The 18,436-nt window shown below is 38.5% G+C and overlaps 1 protein-coding gene across 5 annotated transcripts in view; it reads right to left on the bottom strand.

Moving 5' to 3' along the window:
* Positions 1-191: 191 nt before the first annotated feature.
* Positions 192-18,436, bottom strand: part of LOC109051217 (filamin-C-like) — a 50,963-nt gene continuing 32,718 nt past the window's right edge. For 2 of the 5 annotated variants that reach the window (XM_042721819.1, XM_042721821.1), the window contains 28 exons: positions 17,665-18,262; positions 17,403-17,576; positions 16,222-16,384; positions 15,695-15,855; positions 15,309-15,476; positions 14,331-14,454; positions 14,052-14,208; positions 12,548-12,737; positions 12,397-12,420; positions 11,973-12,220; positions 11,166-11,258; positions 10,685-10,784; positions 10,421-10,561; positions 10,160-10,288; positions 9,884-10,057; positions 8,516-8,677; positions 7,788-7,991; positions 7,197-7,349; positions 6,985-7,107; positions 6,139-6,384; positions 4,859-5,128; positions 4,184-4,321; positions 3,983-4,098; positions 3,501-3,633; positions 2,283-2,459; positions 1,977-2,195; positions 1,224-1,430; positions 192-1,134 (listed from right to left, as the gene is read on the bottom strand). In XM_042721819.1, the coding sequence (XP_042577753.1) occupies positions 947-1,134; positions 1,224-1,430; positions 1,977-2,195; positions 2,283-2,459; positions 3,501-3,633; positions 3,983-4,098; positions 4,184-4,321; positions 4,859-5,128; positions 6,139-6,384; positions 6,985-7,107; positions 7,197-7,349; positions 7,788-7,991; positions 8,516-8,677; positions 9,884-10,057; positions 10,160-10,288; positions 10,421-10,561; positions 10,685-10,784; positions 11,166-11,258; positions 11,973-12,220; positions 12,397-12,420; positions 12,548-12,737; positions 14,052-14,208; positions 14,331-14,454; positions 15,309-15,476; positions 15,695-15,855; positions 16,222-16,384; positions 17,403-17,576; positions 17,665-18,262 (4,980 nt within the window). In that variant the 3' untranslated portion in view covers positions 192-946. The remainder of the gene's footprint in view (positions 1,135-1,223; positions 1,431-1,976; positions 2,196-2,282; positions 2,460-3,500; positions 3,634-3,982; positions 4,099-4,183; positions 4,322-4,858; positions 5,129-6,138; positions 6,385-6,984; positions 7,108-7,196; positions 7,350-7,787; positions 7,992-8,515; positions 8,678-9,883; positions 10,058-10,159; positions 10,289-10,420; positions 10,562-10,684; positions 10,785-11,165; positions 11,259-11,972; positions 12,221-12,396; positions 12,421-12,547; positions 12,738-14,051; positions 14,209-14,330; positions 14,455-15,308; positions 15,477-15,694; positions 15,856-16,221; positions 16,385-17,402; positions 17,577-17,664; positions 18,263-18,436) is intronic. The other 3 variants (XM_042721822.1, XM_042721823.1, XM_042721820.1) reach the window with 2 other exon arrangements.

Here is an 18,436-nt window from a genome sequence, read left to right as displayed (position 1 = left end):
ATAGCCTTTGTTGTGCATTTACAGTAATGTGTAATGTTCACTGTCCATGTTAAATAAGCAAATCATTATAAATATAAATAATACATATAATTATTAATTTTTTTATAATATAATATAATATAATATAATATAATATAATATCATATAATATAATATAATATCATATAATATAATAGGCATATGGACATCAATTAACGGCATGTTAGCAATTAAAACTTTAATATGCCAGCACAGTTTTACCAAACAGTAGATTAAAATATCAAACAATTAGTGTTTCTCCAAACATTTCTATTTTTAATTCATACATATAAAAACACTATAAAATGTTGCTCTTTAACATAGTCACTGTAAAAACTGTGGGATTTCAAACATTCACATGCTGAACGGTTTTTGCTACACCGCTTGGTACAAAAAAATCTAACCAATCACACAACCCAGTCTGCAGGGGTGCTGGGCCACTCGGGACCGGTTTAGACCCAGTGTGAGTCTGAACCTGGTCCACTAGGACTTAAATATCAGGCTTTTTTCCCTTGATTAGGACTGGCTTCAAACCTAGTCCAGACTAAACTGTGTTATTCCATCATAAAAAAATCCAACCAGTTTTAGCAGTAGATATAAAAAAAAAAAAAGATTAAATATTTCAGCTGTTAAATTATGTCTGTAAGTGGTCCGTACACTATCTTCACTGGTTGCAAGATGGATGTGATTCAAATGAGCATTTCATCATTCAAACATTCTCTAGTCTCACAACATCTAATATAACAGAATACAAAAAAATAACCGAGTGTGAAATGAGCTCATAATGGACTTTGGATAAAGCGTATGCAGATATAGAAGAGGTTTTCTTGATTAATATGTCATGAAAAGGCATTGTCGGTGAGTCCCGTCTCTTTCCCAGGACGATCAGTAGAGTCTTTGCATAGAGGAGAGGGGCTAAAGACAGTCTTTAAGGCACGGTGACATGGAAAGGGCTTCCGGGCACCATTTCTTCGCCCCATTTGACTATCAGGATGTAGTCGCCTTTCTCCTTCACTGTGTATGTGACATTGTACATTCTGTTGCCCATGTGTTTGACGTACACTTCCTCACAGGGAGTCTTTGGCCCGTGCACTCCTACCATTAACATGTTTGTCCCTGACAAAACAAAATAAAAGCCGTTTAGTCATCTGCATGAGAGCATTATGGGTGATATGCACAAACATGTCTTGTCCAGAAAGCTGTACCTGCTTTACTGCAGTCCACTGTGAAGGTGTTCTTCTGGCCAATGAAGGCTTTGGAGAGTCCGGCCCCCCTGGAGATCACCTTACTGGCGTCGGACGAGAACTTTGGCAGAGTAGAGAAAGATCCAGCCACTGAGGACGATTTCATGACCGTTTCCACCAGAACCGATGACGTTTCGTGTAGAGAGTGTCCTCCGGACAGACGTGCACCTGGAAGAAAGGATTTCCTCTTATTATTCTGCTTCTTTATGAAAGATGAGTTGAGGTGGAAAGATGTTGGCTGTCACTTTTTATCCCCTCTAATCATTAGTCTCAATCACAAGTCATGCTGAACAGTTTTTGTTACACCGCTTCAGGAGTAGATTTCAAGATTCTGTAGGTGGCCTTTTTTATATCTAATACTTAATAAATAACAATGTAGTTTTTTTCATGTTTATAACCATTTTATCATCAAATTTGTTTTTGAATTTATATTATATTTTGATATTAATAATATTGTGATTTTATGTTTTGTTTTTTGGCTGGAATGCAGATAAATAACACCCTTTGGCTAACTGTGGCGTATCTACAGTAATGTTTTTTTAATGTGCACAGTCCTTGTTAAATTAATAATAAAAATAACAATAATATAATAGTGTGGACTACAGATAAAATACCCTTTGGCTAACTGTGTGTAAGCCGTCTCTGTGTCTGTCCAAGCATATGTAAAGAGCAGAAAAAGCCTAGTGTAATGTACTGTAGTGTGTGATGTCTCACCAGAGACTTTGGCTTTGAAGGGGCTGCCCACGATATGCTGCGGTCCTCCATATTTAATGGAGATGAGGTAGCTACCGGGAGCCATGGGTGTGTAGGTGACCTTGTATCCTTCTGGACACTCCTGACAATCCATCTTCACCTTCGATGGGCCGTCGATGGTGACCGACAGAGCTCCTGAGCCAGCGTTACACGTGTTTACAATGAAATCTGACGGTACACCTGTGACGGATGAGATGAAGCCAGTGAGTTTCTGTGTGTTTGTGTCTTAACACTCCTGGATGGCTGCTCGTTGGTGTTGTACTGTACCTGTAGTTCCCCCCTCCAGTCCAGGCCCAAAAGCCGTTACCATTCCTGGATCTCCTGCCTGGCCGGGTTCTCCTACACGGATCTTGAAGGGACTGCCAGGGATGTGACTCCCGTTAAAACGGACATCGATGGAGTGGACGCCGTTCTCCCGTGGAATAAACCGTATGGCGTGTTTATCTGCACAAAAACAGGCACGCAGTGTTGAATAAGTTCAAATGCACCCTCCATCTAATTAATATCAGTTGTACTGTATTTTAATTTTACAGTGATCATATAGTAGATTTGGGATCTTGGATAAATAATAATATATAACATAAAATAATGTGATTAAAAAAAGTTTAATCAAAATAAACAAAAATATAAATATAGATAGATAGATAGATAGATAGATAGATAGATAGATAGATAGATTGTTTGATTTTTAGATAGATATAAACATAAGTTTTGATTATATAAAATTTGTTATGTTTAATTTTTAGTTATCATATACCCTATTGCAATTCTGAGATTAACAGCTCTCTCAATTTTAATATATAAATAATGCACAAAATATTATGAATAATTGAAGCATATTACATATTACATAATTAATATATACAATTTAAAAATACATACATATATACACACAAGTAAATAGTACATATAAAAAAAAATATACAAAATAATTAAAAAAAATGTGTAATCAAAATAAATTAAACAATAAATAACAATATATAAAATATCAAAAATAATTATAAATTTTATAAATTATTAAAAATAATTTTTATTATATTTAAATTATATTGTTTATTAAAATATATAATGAATACATATATATTTGGATAATATAAATTATAATAATATATAACGTAAAATAAATATAAAACAAATAATAATACAAAGTATTTTATTTAATATTTTATAAAACATAAAAATGAAATTTGTATAAATATATTTAGAGAAAACAAATAAAAATATACAAAATTATGAAAATAGAATACAAGTGGTATAATACAAAAATATACTAAATAATACATACACACGTGATTTTTTTATTATATTTGAAAAATACTACACTATATAAATAATAATACAAAAATATACAAACATAAACAAAATAGTATAATAAAAATGTTTAATAAAACTAGATATGAATATTAATAATAAATGATACAATTTATTACAGACAAATAATTCCCCAGACTTCTTATATTCATGAGTATGTGACCATATGCTCACCATTGTCTAGCTCAGTGATGTAACACTCCTCCACTGCTCCAGATGGTGTGTGAACCTTAGCATCAATCGCCCCTCTCGCTCCGTTCAGCTGCACGGCAAACGAGGCTTCTTGATTCACCTTCAGACCCATCTCCTGCACAGACAGACACAGCCACACAGACTTCCAATTTAAACAGTTTAGGAATATCATCTAATCTTCAGAAGTTTAAAACTGAATATGTAAAGATGTCCCTTCACAATGGCCAACATCAAAATGCTCTGCTACTTCGTCATGCTCATTTGTCTTTCTTGTGAAACTCCTTCTTCACTCTTTGTGAAGGGAACTGCAAGTACACTTGTCTCGTCTCATGATAAGCTGTCCTGTGCTCTCCATCAAGTGCTCTCTCAGAGAGTGTGTTGATGAAGGAGCTGCCATCCCCCCGTCCCGCTGCTACAGAGAAGAACAACTCGTGCGTGAGTGTGTTTGATCTGGAATCACTCACCTGCAGGCTGGTGACGGTAAGCAGGCGGCCGTCATCTGACACTGATGCAATAGGAACGATGAAAGGGCTGTCTGGGATATGCTCATCGTTAAATTTGATCGACACTTCATAGTCACCTGAAATCAAATAAATGAGAAAAAGAAAGTTATTAATTATTTAAGGGGAGATTTCACTACTAAAGCAAACACTAGGTTGTAGTACCAGGTTCCTGCACTACATAGGCCACCCCACAGGATCCATCCTTCCTGTCCTCAAAGGAAATTTCTGCTTTGCTGGGCCCCTCAACAGCTATGGACAAACCGCCAGCACCAGCCTCACGGGTCCAGATACTGAACTCAGCTAAAAATCACACAAAAAACAATGTTTTAATGTTCACAATATCCCAGAAAAAAATAAAGAGTCAGTCTTATTTTACTATTTTTTTGTATACTATTACAGTATTTATTAGTAGGCTATTTTAAATTAGTTTTTATATTTTCATTTTTTATTTTTTTTTTAGATTTTTATTTAGCTTTATTTTTTATTTCAGTTGTAGTGTCTAGTGGTTTAATTTCAGTAGTTCATCCTATTTTTATTACAGTTAGCAGCCAAGCATGGTTATAATACATAACTAAAATAAAACCATAAAAAAAAACACATTTTTTTGTTAAATAAATTAAGTTCAATTTGTTTTCATTTTCTTTAAACAAAATAAAAGTAAACTGAAATAAACTAAAATTTAAACTTATTTTATTTCAGCTAGTTGGCAAGGCAAAATTTCATATTTTCATCTAGTTTAACATTTATTATTGAAATACCTATTTTATTATTTTTTTAAAATACATATTTTTCCATCAACTATTCTATTAAACAAGAACACAGCTACTTGTCTCTTACCTGGAACTCCAGCCACACCTCTGTCCAATCCAGTACCACCGGCCCGAACCTTATGGGCCCCTCCCTCTCCCAGGGGCCCCACAGTGAACTGGAAGGGGCTTCCGGGGACATGCTGTCCCCTGTATTTGACATTGACAGTGTGGGGGCCCATCTCCAGAGGCACAAAACGCACACTATAGGTGCTGTCCTCTCCCTCTATGATCTCAGCGTCCTCTGTGTTGCCGCTGGGACTCGTCACCTGTGCGGTCATTTCCTGCGTACCTGATTCACCTGAGAGAGAGAATGACAGAGAGGGAAGGGATAAGAGAAGGGCACACGAATGAGACATTTCACATAACATTTCAGGCATTTCTTCTATAAAAGAGGATGTTTTGGCTGGGCTGCCCACAGAGTTGAAGGCTGCTCAGATTTTCCAGCTCAGCTCTCCTGTCATAAATGTCTGCAGTGGAAAGTGTGCGCTCATTCCCGCCGAAAACCCCATAAACACACACATACCATGACATCATATGCACATACACAGTAACACAAAAAGAAACTTGTAATAGCTGCAAAACTTAAAGGGATAGTTCACTAAAAAAATTTAAATTCTGGTATCACCTCATTTCAAATCAATTTTTTTGGGCAAGATGATAGTTAAAAAAATAAATAAATAAGGACCTAAATTATCTCTTTAAAAGGTTAGGTCACCCAAAAATGAAAATCAGCACGTTTTACTCACCCTCGAGGCAACCTAAGGTGTATATGACTTTCTTCCTTGAGACGAATCCAATCGGAGTTAGATTAAAAATTGTCCTTGCTCTTCCAAGTGTTATAATGGCACTGAGTGGGTGTTTTTTTTTTTTCAACAATCTAAAAGTAGTCAAGCAAAGCGCATACATCCATAATAAAACATGGCTCAGGAGGGTGAATAAAGGCCTCCTGTAGCAAGTCTATGCATTTTTGTAAGAAAAATATCCATATTTACAACGTTATAAACACTTTTCTCTCACTTCCCCTAACTGTCGTACAGTATGTGGAAGCCGTTTCAAAACGAAACATCGGTCATGAATTAGAAGTACGATGAATCAGAAGTACAAAGCAAGGATTTGTAAAGAAAAATACCTACTGCCATTATAAAGTTTGGAAGAGCAAGGACAATTTTTAATATAACTCCAATTGAATTCATCTGAAAGAAGAAAGTCATATACACCTAAGATGCCTTGAGGGTAAGTAAAAGATGGGCTTATGTTTATTTTTGGGTGAACTACCCTTTAACCAGAGATTAACACACACACACACACCCTCTGATTGTCGGCCCTGGGCGCTGCTGAAGGTTCCCCGGCTCTCCCTGCCCCGGAATCCACCGAAAACGTCCCTAAATGGGTCGCCCCCCACCTGGGTGCTCTCTTCCACCCGCACTTCCCGTTTGGTCTCGCCCGCACGGGTCTTGCTGATCTCGGTGCGTTCGGTTCGTGTGTAGGTGTGGCTGCTGCGGGTGAAGGTACGCGTGAGCCGCTCTTGGGCCGACACCATCTGAAACCAGTTCCCTACAGATGTAGAACCCGAAAGATAGAGGAAGAAGGAAAGAGAAGAAGGAAGAAGAAAGGAAGCGATGAAAAAGGAGAAACAGGAAATGCATGCTTCCGAGCAGAAACAAATTCTGTATTCTTTTTTTTTTTTTTTTTAAATCAAAACAAATTAAATTGTATACAGTTTCATACAGAACCACTCTGATTGAGGAGACAGGAAGTGACACGTGTGACAGTGGCAAACAGGTGGAAAAAGAGACAAGCTTTATGTCTGAATATGCCTATAGTAGTAGTAGGCGAAAAATTAGTTGTATGTCAACAATAGGCGAAAAGTACCCTACTTCTGGCGAGATTCTGAAGTGCACATAAAAATTATCCCATGAGGCCACAAGAGAGTAGTTGTGAATGCCAGTGAAGTGTGACTGATGCTGGTAGGTCATTTGACAGTGACAACATGGTTAAAGTAATACAAATTAACTTAAATTATGCAACTCATATTTATATTGCATCGAACATACTTTTTTAATTCTCGTTAAGTAAGTTTCCAACCAAATGCAGTATCTACTAGACAGCATGTGATTTTGTAAAGGCTTGACACCTCATTCATTCTCTCCTCACCTGGAATCTTGAGGTTAAGGTCGCAAGTGCTGCCCACCGTGGCAATAGAGGGCGCCTGCCTCTTTCTGGTGATGCTCTCCTTCATTCTTCCCTCGCCCAGAACCTTCACTGTAAATGGACTTCCTGTGGAACAACATGAAGTGTTTAAAAGAGTCACACATCTCAGAAGGAAAGCATGTTAAAGAGACTTCAGTTTGAGGGTTATGCTGTACCTGGCACATGTTGGTCGGCAAATTTGATGTTGATGATGTAAGTTCCGGGTTCGGTTGGGCAGTAGGTCACTTTGCATGTTCCATCTTCCACATCCGAACAGTTAATGTCAACTTTGCTGGGTCCCTCGATGGACAGACCGAGACCTCCATAACCTATAACAGATTAACAGAACCAGTGGGTTTTATGATTAAATACAGTTTGCAAAAGAAGCACGACTGTTAAGTGAATCCAACGTTCATAAATCCCAATTTGTACACACATGCTAGTTTATGCATTCAGTGTGCATGACAAATTTTACACATCCAGTCAGATAACGCTAAACGTTTGTGTCAAAAGTGCAGTAAAATTTACTGTTGCTCTGTGAAATTTCCATTCATTTCAATAGGAAACTGTAAGATTGAGAGTTTTGCACAAGGGCAATCGAAGGGCAATCCTACGAATTTGCCGCAATGACCAACAGAAAGTTGCTTGGTAAAATGTTGAAATTTTGCCTCCAAAAAAATAAAATAAAAATATTTTCCATCATAGTGTAGTATGTCTGTACCTTAAGTGCATTATGGAAGCCACAAATATCCTAGAATACCATTTACCTGCACTTCTGGTATCCACAATGAACTCAGCCACTTCAAAGGTGTGTCCTTCAATCAGTCCTTTCCCAAACACCTTCACCTTACTGGCGTCTCCGATCTCAGACTGGCCCACCATGATCTTGAATGGGCTGTTGGTCACGTGTTTTCCATTCTTCTTCACGCTGACCACATGCTCACCCACCTCTTTAGGAGTGAAGGATATTCCTGAAGGCAAAGAGCAATGGGAATGAGTTCTTTGCTCAGGTTTACCTAGTATTTTATGGCAGCACCATCATATCCAACAAAAAAATATAGGCCTCAGGGTTTGGCTTTACATCAAAAGCATTTTCTGAACTGATAACTGGTTCTCTTTGAAATCGCAGGAAGGAGCTTTTAGTCTCAAATTGGGTATTTTTGAGGAAAACACTACGGGCGTCACCTCATCAGACAATCTAGAGTTTGTTTACTGACATCTTTCTAAAAGTGTTAACATTACATTTGCAGTCTCACAATCTTCTCACATCTTCTGGGAAAATGTACATAAATACTGGTGACTCCTCTTGTTTGCAGGGGTGTAAACAAACTTCAATAAGTCCTAGCTGAACTTACTGTTGAAAACTCAAAATTTGGGGTCTTTAAAATCCCTTATTAACTGAATCTATACACAAATAATATGATTTGGCTTATGAATATTCTGCTTTATCAGTCGTGACGCATGTAGGTGCTGGCAGGCTTGACGTGTGACTTACCGATGTGCCGGTTTGGCAGTCTCTTCAGCAGGCAGGGCTCCTCGTTGCCAGATGGGGCTCTGATGCTTGCAGTCAGGGAGCTCAGGTCCGTCTCTGTGATCTTCAGTGACACGTCTGTGGCTGTGCCAACGTTTAGCTCAGACGTCCTCATGGAGTCATCACCTCATTAAGAATGAGACAGAAAATAATTAAAAATAATTTATGTTATGTTATGTTATGTTATGTTATGTTATGTTATGTTATGTTATGTTATGTTATGTTATGTTAAGCTGAATTTACAGCATCATTACTCCAGTCTTCAGTGTGACATGATTCTACAGAAATCAATCTAATATGCTGATTTATAATCAATGTTAAAAACAGATGAGCTGCTTAATATTTTTTGAGACCTGTGATACTTTTTTTTAAGGATTCTTTGGCTTTTAATTGGACCATTATAGTTAAATTGATTAGTGTTTTGTGTTTTTTTGGAAATGGAAATTTTGTATTATATAATATAAAGTGCTATTCAAAATATTTTTTAAGAAATAAATACTTTTTATTCAGTTAAATTGATTTTTTAAAAAGTGATAGTAAAGACTTATATTGTTAGAAAAGATTTCTATTTCGAATAAATGCTGTTCTTTTTAACTTTTTATTCATAAAAGAGAATTATCACAGGTTCCAAAAAAATAATAATAAGCAGCACAACAGTTTCAACACTGATAATAAATCATCATATTAGAATGATTTCTGAAGGATCATGTGACACTGAAGACTGGAGTAATGGCTGATGAAAATTCAGCGCTGCATCACAGAAATAAATTATATTTTAAAATATATTAAATTAGGAAACCAGTATTAGAAATTGCAATAATATTTCACAATATTACTGTTTTTTTCTGTATTTTTGATCAATTAAATTTTTGATCTCAAACTTTTTAACGTCAGTGTACATATATATATATATATATATATATAATATAGATAATATATATATATATATATTATATATATATAAAACATCCAGTTATTAAAAATAAATCAAATATAATCCACTTATTAAAAATAAACATTTACTGTGCGGGTGCAACCCCAGTTCCGTTGTGGAGAGCAGTGTTGTGAGGGGCAAAGTGAGAGTGAGACTGAAGGAGGGGGGAAACAGCTGTTTCCTGTTTCTAAAAACTCTTAGGAAGTGGCTCCTACTTTTAGAAACACTTCACATGTGGTTAAATTCTCCAGGTGTGAAGGCATACGCACACACATAAACACACACGGCAGCTAATTTAGTGCTTCACAGACGTTATGGAGAGACATAACTTTGCCCTCTCTTGTTCATCCTTTCTTTCTCTCTCTCATACCCATATTTGGGCACATAAAAACCCCTACTTGTGATCTTGGCTGTAAAGGGGCTTCCAGCGATGTGCTTGTCATCAAACTTGACGATTATATTATAGTCTCCTGGGGCCGTTGGCAGGTAGGACACAGTGCAGGTGCCATCTTTATTATCCTTACAGCTGATCTCTGCTTTAGAAGGGCCTTCCACTGCCAAAGACAGACCACCTGAGAGAAGATGAGAGAGCAATGTGGGCAGTCAGAAGTCTGGCAATGTGAGACTAATGCAATGTGACTGTGAGGCTGCCAGGCTTGGTGTGTGTGTACTACCTTCTCCAGCGTCCTTAGTGACGATTGTGAAGGTGGCGGGTTTGTTGACCATGCCGTGACTCAGACCAGGGCCGTATGCATTCACATGCCCACTGTTAATGGCATCCACATAGAACTGCAGCGGACTTCCTGTAAGAGAGATATTGATAGAGTGTGCCTTAAAGTTTAAAGATGAAAACAGAACTGATTTAACAGACCAATTATAGCACAATTATTACATTTACAGATTTTAGAGAAGCAAACCTCTAATTGTTTTGATACCTGGTATGTGGTTCCCATCATATTTGATGTCCATCTCATGTAGGCCCTTCTCAGTGGGGGCGTATTTGACCGTCACAGTCCCATCCTTGTTATCAGTGATGTGGGGACGGGCGGTTTTACCAGAGGGCATACGTACCTCACCTAAAAAGAAAAAAATGCCATCTTTGCAAATACTGAATTCCACAGGCCTTTGTGAAAAGATGCATGCTTCCTTGCACCTCTGACCATTATAATTTATTTTTTATTTTTAATAAGTGTTAATACCTGTAATCTCCCCCTTTTGCACAGTAAATGGAATCACCAGATTGAACGGGCGGAGCATTGGCTCCATGGCATCCACTGCAGTGACTGGTTCCTCCGTGGCTTAAAAAGAAAGCGATTTTAGCATCACTGCACTGCCAACTAAGTACAGTGAGAAGATCTAAGTGCGTGCAAAGGGTTAATGGCTGGAAAACAAAAAATAGACAAGGGCATAGGCTGGTTGGGCAGCAGTAGATGAAATAAATTCATAAAAGCAGCAACTACAAAGAACCTTGTGCAAAACAATGGCTCTGCCATAGGAGATCAACAACCTATTCATTAACTCTACGAATGCATGATCAGCCAACTAGCTGTTTAATAAGCAGTCAGCAGTAAAGCTCATGGAAACGTAAGCAAAGATGGATGAAATGAAAAGGTGTAATGATAAAGGCGGAGGAGCAGAGAGTGTTTAGGATGTTATCTGATGACTAGGGGTGGTGTGTACCCAGTGAGGGGTGTAGCCCTGGTAGGGGGCGTAGGGCTGCTGTAACTGTAGTTTATCACATGGTTCCTCGATTATAGGGATGGTATCAGATGCCTGGAGAAGGAGGTGGTCACATGTTTAAGGCTTCACACGACACACATTTACATGCAGCTAATTCAATTCGACCCACGGAACTGGAATTGAATTGCTAAGTTAAACGTAATCTCAATGAATGAGGCACAAAAAATTTTTTATTTGGGAGAATAATTGTTTTGTAAAAACACACCATGCACTGGCAGCCATATTTTGAATCTGTTTATGATCATTTGCATAAAAAAATACAAATATAACATATACACTACTGTTCAAAAGTCTGGGGTCAGTAATTTTTTTAAGAAATTTATATTTTGCACCAGCGGGATTGCATCAAATTGATCAAAAGTAACAATAAAGACTTTTACATTGTTACAAAAATGTTTTATGTAAAATAAATGTTGTAATTTTGAATGTTTGTTCATGAGGAGTCCTGGAGAAAAATCTTGTTTTCTACAGAAAACATTAGGCAGCACAACTGTTTTAAACATTGATAATAAGAAGAAATATTTCCTGAGAATCAAATCAGCATATTAGATTGATTTCTGAAGGATCATGTGACACTGAAGATGCTGAAAATTCAGCTTTGCATCACAGGAATAAATTATATTTTAAAATATATTAAAAATAGAAAACCGATATTTCAGAATATTACTGTTTTGACTGTATTTTTAATTTTAAATAAATGAAGACATGGTGAGCATTATATGCTTCTTTCAAAAAGTAGGTGCTCACCACCACATGGAAGGGGCTGTTGGGAATGTGCTCTCCGCCAAAGCGAATGGTTATGACGTATTTCCCAGGCTCTGGAGCAGTATAATAGATATCAAATGTCCCGTCCGCGTTCTCCACCACATCCACATCTAGCTCCGCCCCGTCTGGAGTTGACACTTTGCAGGTGACCTTCCCCTTCCCAGCAGCTTTTGCATCCACAGTGATAACGGTCTCCTCGCCGATTTGAATAGTGGGTCCGAGCCCAGAGCCTGTCCATGACACAGCAATCACAATAAAGCTATCTTACTACACCATTCAGAGAGTTATAGTGTGAATTCATGTACACTGGGTCACCACAATGAAAAAAAAAGGCCTAAACTGATCCTACATGAAAAGACTTGCAAAGTTCAATGTAGGTAACTGATGATGTTTTCAAAAAACTCACCCAATCCGTGTCCCCCAATTGACACTGCAAATCAACAAAAAGAGCTGTTAAGATTCATGAGCATAAGATGCCATTTCAAAAAATAAACTAGACTACTAAGATAACATTTTAAAAAAGCAATATGTCACATAGACGTAGACATACAACTGACCTGTCACATGGCATTTGCTGGCATCTCCACTGGGCAGCGCATGTATGCGGTAGGGTGAGTATGGGATCTCATCTCCACCATATTTGATTGTAATAGTGTAGCGTCCTGTCATATCTGGGACGTATGACACGGTGTATGTTCCATCTCTGTTATCTCGAATGTTGGCTTTCTTTGGTTTTCCTTCTGGGTCCTGCAAAATGAATGAGTTGTTAAACTTTGTTCATGGGAATGAGGGAATGTGTATGTGTGTCTATATATTCGTAGGCTCTTTTGACCCTGCATATAAAATCTTATTTCTTATTTGAATAAGTTCTATTAGAACTTGCTGAAATAAACATAGCCGATATTAAACAAGGCACTATTCCTCATACAGATTGCATACAGTAGCAGGCATGTCTGACTGTTAGTCATGTAGTGGAAAACCACATGTAGGGTTTTAGCCTAAATCTAATGACAGGTCAGTCCACAGAGACCACTAGAGGGCAACATTAAGGGTATAAAGTTCCCTTGACCGATACAAAATGATCAAGTATGGCTGCCTGGGAGAAAGGTTCACTCTTACATTCAAAAACTGCACTTTTGTGCAAGACAAAGATGTTTCTGGATGCTTTTGCATGTGTGCAGTTTGGTTTTGGTTTGAGTGAAGTTTTCTCCCTTCCTTTTCAGAATGGAAAGTAGTATGATTATAAAAAAAAATAAAATAAGGATCACCCTCAAGAAACAATTCCCAAGTCACTTCAGGCACTTCAGTGTCAAAGGAATATGGTGTATATGAAACAAGAAGACACAAAAAGTGATGTACAGTACATAGACAGACAGACAGACAGACAGACAGACAGACAGACAGACAGACAGACAGACAGATAGATAGATAGATAGATAGATAGATAGATAGATAGATAGATAGACAGACAGATAAATAGATAGATAGATAGATAGATAGATAGACAGACAGACAGATAGATAGATAGATAGATAGATAGATAGATAGATAGATAGATAGATAGATAGAACAAAAGGCATTATTAAAGAATGAATTCAGAACTAGGGAATAACTAAGGCAAAACTAGGAAACAATTAAGGAGAAAAGCAGCAAAAGGAGCAGGGGAACTGGGGTAGGGAGTACAGTAGCAAGGGGACAGTTCATGACCGCTTAGGGGCCCAAGGCTAATGGGAGGGACGCCAGACATGGTGAGTTGTAACAACAAGAGGAGGCCGAAAGGAGGGGCCGCCTTACACATCCTTTCCTAAGAATATGGAAGGGGATGGTGCCCTTTACAATGTGGTTCTCCCACACCCTCCTACCCCAGTCCTCCACAAACACAGAGGCCTCCTGCCTGCACCCATCCGGACCCTACAGCGACAGCAGGGAAGGGGTCAGAGGTCAGGGCAGAGGGAAGCGGAGGGGGGACAGTGGCCGTTAAAGCACATGTGATCATCAAGGGCAACCTCTGTCTTAAAACATGTCAAAAAAGAGGCCTGAGCGAGTGCTGTTGTTACTCACCAGTATCTGTACGGTGAGAAGACCCTCGCCTGCGTCACGGGCATCGATGGTGAACTCCACCGGCAGGCTGGCGGGAACGCCAGAAGCGTTCAGTCCCGGACCGCTGGCACGAACTTTACTGGCATCATGAGCAGGCAACACCTTGATCTTAAATGGACTGAAGAGGGGGAAACAGAGTCACATACATCTCATTTCTAAAATCAGCTTTGAAGATTTGGGCATAGTCTATTCGCCTCATGAATATTAAGACTCTATTAATACTTTAAGCAGCCCGCTCACCTGCGTGGCACTTCTTGGTCTGCATATTTGACACACACAGTGTAAGGTCCATCTTTAGCAGGAGTGTAGGTCACTGTGTGTGTGCCATCACCGTTGTCTGTGATATTCACTGGCTCTGTCAACCCTAGAATACCAACACAGTTGAGCTCTCTGCATGCCTGTCATCCAGTCTAGACAACTGTAAAACACTGTTGATGAATGTCTCTGCAGGCTTCAAATGGACATTACTGAATGCAAATCCAGGACTTTCTCCAGCACCAGATTGTCATTTTCAAGGTCATTACAACCTTATGCATAAACGTGGAACTAAAGCTATGGTCCTCATGTCCTTTAACTTACAGTCATTTATAACCTAATTTGTATTTTTTATGTACACTACTGTTAAAAAATGTAGGTTCATATTTTTGTGGAAACCTTGATAAAAAAAAAATTCTGGATTCTTTTTTTAAAAGAAATTTAAAAAGAACATCATTTGAATTTGAAGTCTTTAAATACTTATGAGCAATTTAATCCATCCCTGCTGGATAAAAGTATTACTTTTCTTTTAAAAAAATCTTACTTTTTGAAAGGTAGTGTACAATACTAAAAGTTTATTGGATGAAATACATGCCCCTCACTGGTAAAATGTATTATTTATTAAATCCAAAAACCAGCAAAGTTGCAATAAAATTACAACTATAAAGTTGTAGTTTAAAATTGATAGAATGCCTTGAAAATGGCATCATTAAATCCTGAGAGGGGGACACTGCTAAATTACTTATGACTATGATAGATATTTATAGATATTTATATAGAATTTATATAGACGTTTTATAGATATTAAGTATCAAAATGCATAGAAACCACTTCCTCATGTTCACTAAACACAAACATACATTTTAAGTCAGTATTCCAGGTATTATAGTGTATTCTAAAAGCTAAATTGTATTTATGCACGTCAAGAACTTTGTCCAAACTCTATGTGCAATCTATTTTCACCTGTGGGTCCATACAGAAGCACCTCTAGTGGGGCGAGTCCAGCTTTGCTGCAGTCCACGGTGAAGGTTTGAGGGACGTGGGCTCTTACTCCACTCCCCAAACCAGGACCAGAACACTTCACCTTACTTGGATCCACCAGCTCCCTCACAGGCACCCTGAACGGGCTACCTAAAAACCCACAGAAATTGTACAGTTATACCGTTTTCCTTCAGAAAATGCTAAAACAGACCCTGAGGTATGAAATATTCAAGCATTAAATCAAACTGTCATGAAACATCTTAACACTCTCATATACTCATACTGCTGAAATTCAATGTCAATGCATAATTAGCATGTTGAGTTCACAAACCATGGAATGAGTTAGACAGAAGGAAATTACATCATACCTGGGATAGGCAGACCTCCGAAAGTGATGTTGACGTCATATTCTCCAGGAGTGAAAGGAATATACTCCACGCTACAGCTGCCATCTTTGTTATCTTTACAAGACATCTTAGCTTCTGATGGACCCTCGATGGCCAATCCAAGACCACCCGTGCCAGCACCCCTGAAAGAGAGGAAAATACAGACATGGGAGAAAATCTAAAAATAGTTATGCAATTACAGTATATTCAGCCCTGTTCACATCCAGTCCAAAGCATGCAAACACCAAAGTTTAAACTAGTAAACCAGATTTGTTTTACACCAGAACTATTCACATAGGGGTTACTGCTTAATTTTCGTCACTCCCAGTGAATGGAATTGAGTTGTTGTTGTTTTTTTCATGCAAACTATTTAAAAAGCATCTGTGATTACAAAAAACAATGGCTCATAGATAGTACTTCAGACTTATTGTGTTTGACTCGATGTTTCCAAATGAGGCCATTCCAGAACATGTTCATATTCAACAGCAGGTTTTCGTAGAAATATGTACCTGGTCTCCACAGTGAAGCGGTTGGGTTTGTTGACCAGACCCTCTTCCAGACCAGGACCGTAGGCACGTACACGGCTGGGATCACAACCTTCAGTTACTGCCACCCTAAATGGGCTCTTGGGGACAGGTACGTCATCATACAGCACCTCTATCAGATGCACACCTGCACAAAGACAAAATAACAGCACTCTTTCACCTATAAATATGATGCTGGAAAGTACTTTCTCATTCTGGCAAGCTCTGATCTGATTGGCTGACTTTAATGGTGCCTCAGTGCATCTTATCCTGTCAGAGAACTGCCTTCTTTGATAGGAAGAGACTGTGTGGCTATAGAGAGAGGGGCTGTTTTTTTTCTCTCTCTCTCTCTCAGTCTCAATCGATAGTTGTGATTGAATATTATCAAGGCATCATGGGGAAACAGACATCAGCAGTCTCTGCTCAAAACACAATGAACAATGAATGAATTTTCATCTCGCAACACTGATCTCCACACAGAAAAATCAATACAGCAGCCGTGCTCAGAATAAAAGACAGCTCTGAGTATATGTGTGTGTGTCCCATGATTCTCGGGTAGGAAAGGGAGGTTCAGTTCAGAAGAAATGCCAATATGGCCTGTTAAATTAATAAAGACTAGGGGTGGAAACACAGGCCGGCTTCAGTCAGGATGAAGCAAGAAAATGACAGACTTTATGCAAACTATATAATCTTTAGTAATTGCATGTCAACCCAGTGTGCATGGATAACATTTTTCTGACAGAGAGAAGGAGAGAATTATGGCGTAGTCTGGTTTTACTACCTACAGGCCCATGGATTGAGGATTTTCACTTTTTACAGTTTCTAGTACTATTAATAATTTGTTCTTTCTGACTCATGGACAAATAATGTGCTACAAAGCAGTAATCTCCAAAGAAATGAGCACCAAAAGAGTCAAGAATATGCAAAAGAAAATGAATTGATTAGATAAAGTGTTGCCTATTTTTAATGATTTTGATAAAATGGTGATTTTTTTTAAGGTTTTTGTTTTTTTTGTGAAGTTTTTTATTTATTTTTTGGTCATTTTTGTTTAATTTAAAATTTCATTTCATTTAATCACTAATAATGATCTTAAAATGTGTGCATGATTCATCTAAATTAAAAGTCAGTTCAGCAAAAAAAAAAAAACTATGTACTGGATATCTTACCATCCTCATATGGTGTATACTCCACTCTGTAAGTGCCATCTCCTTTGTCAGTGATGTACGCATCAGTGTTGGCACCCGTTGGGTTAACAATACGAACTTTGATGTGGTTTCCACCCATCTTGCTGTGAACCCGAGTGTCAACGACAAAATGTGTAGTGACCTCTCGGAGCACCCCTGTCCAAATACACCAAGTTTTGAAGCACATTTCTAAACACAATGGTACTAAACACAAGCGCATTTAAAATGGGCCGTCTTACTGTACCTCTGGGTTCCACTCCTGGACCGTAGACCTTGATTCCACTGGTATCGAGAGCAGGATCTACCTGCACCCTTGCAGGGAACTTCGGCACTGCATGTCCTCCATATTTAATCGTGATGGTGTACATTCCATGGAAAGGAGGGATGTAGGTGATAGAATATGTTCCATCGCTGTTATTCTGGACATGAACCTCAGCCTGCACTCCTGAATCTGAAATAATCTCGATGGTCAACTCCGCCTCGCCTGCTTTAGAGCAGTCCACCGTGAATGAAGCCGCTTCGTTGACCTTTCCTCTCTCCAGCCCTGGTCCACTAGCTGTGACCTTGCTGGGGTCAAAGACAGACTGTACCATGGCTTTGAAGGGAGAACCAGGGATGTGAGCATCAGCAAACAGGATGTTGATGGAATACTCTCCAGGCTCAGTGGGCAGATAGGATACCGAGCAAGATCCATCTCCATTGTCCTGGCACTCAATCTTGGCTTCACACGGACCCTCCACAGTCAGCCCAAGACCCCCAGTACCTGCACCTTTGGTGTCGATGGCAAATGGAGCGGGTTTACCCACAATACCTCCCTTTAGGCCAGGGCCGTAGGCTCGCACTTGAAGTAAAAGTAAGACAAAACTGTTGTCAAGACTGTTTCAATAACGAATTCAAACAGAATTCTAATCAGAAATAATCATTCAAAACCTTAAAAAGAACCAGAAAATATTATACTTTAATATAATTCAATTATACATGTGGTACATGTGATAAGCAGATTCCAGAATAAATAA

Source organism: Cyprinus carpio, chromosome B4 (assembly GCF_018340385.1).
Source record: "Cyprinus carpio isolate SPL01 chromosome B4, ASM1834038v1, whole genome shotgun sequence".
NCBI classification, from domain to species: Eukaryota; Metazoa; Chordata; class Actinopteri; order Cypriniformes; family Cyprinidae; genus Cyprinus; species Cyprinus carpio.
The sequence above is the reverse complement of the archived record's forward strand: the minus strand, read 5'-3'. Positions and strand labels throughout refer to the sequence as shown.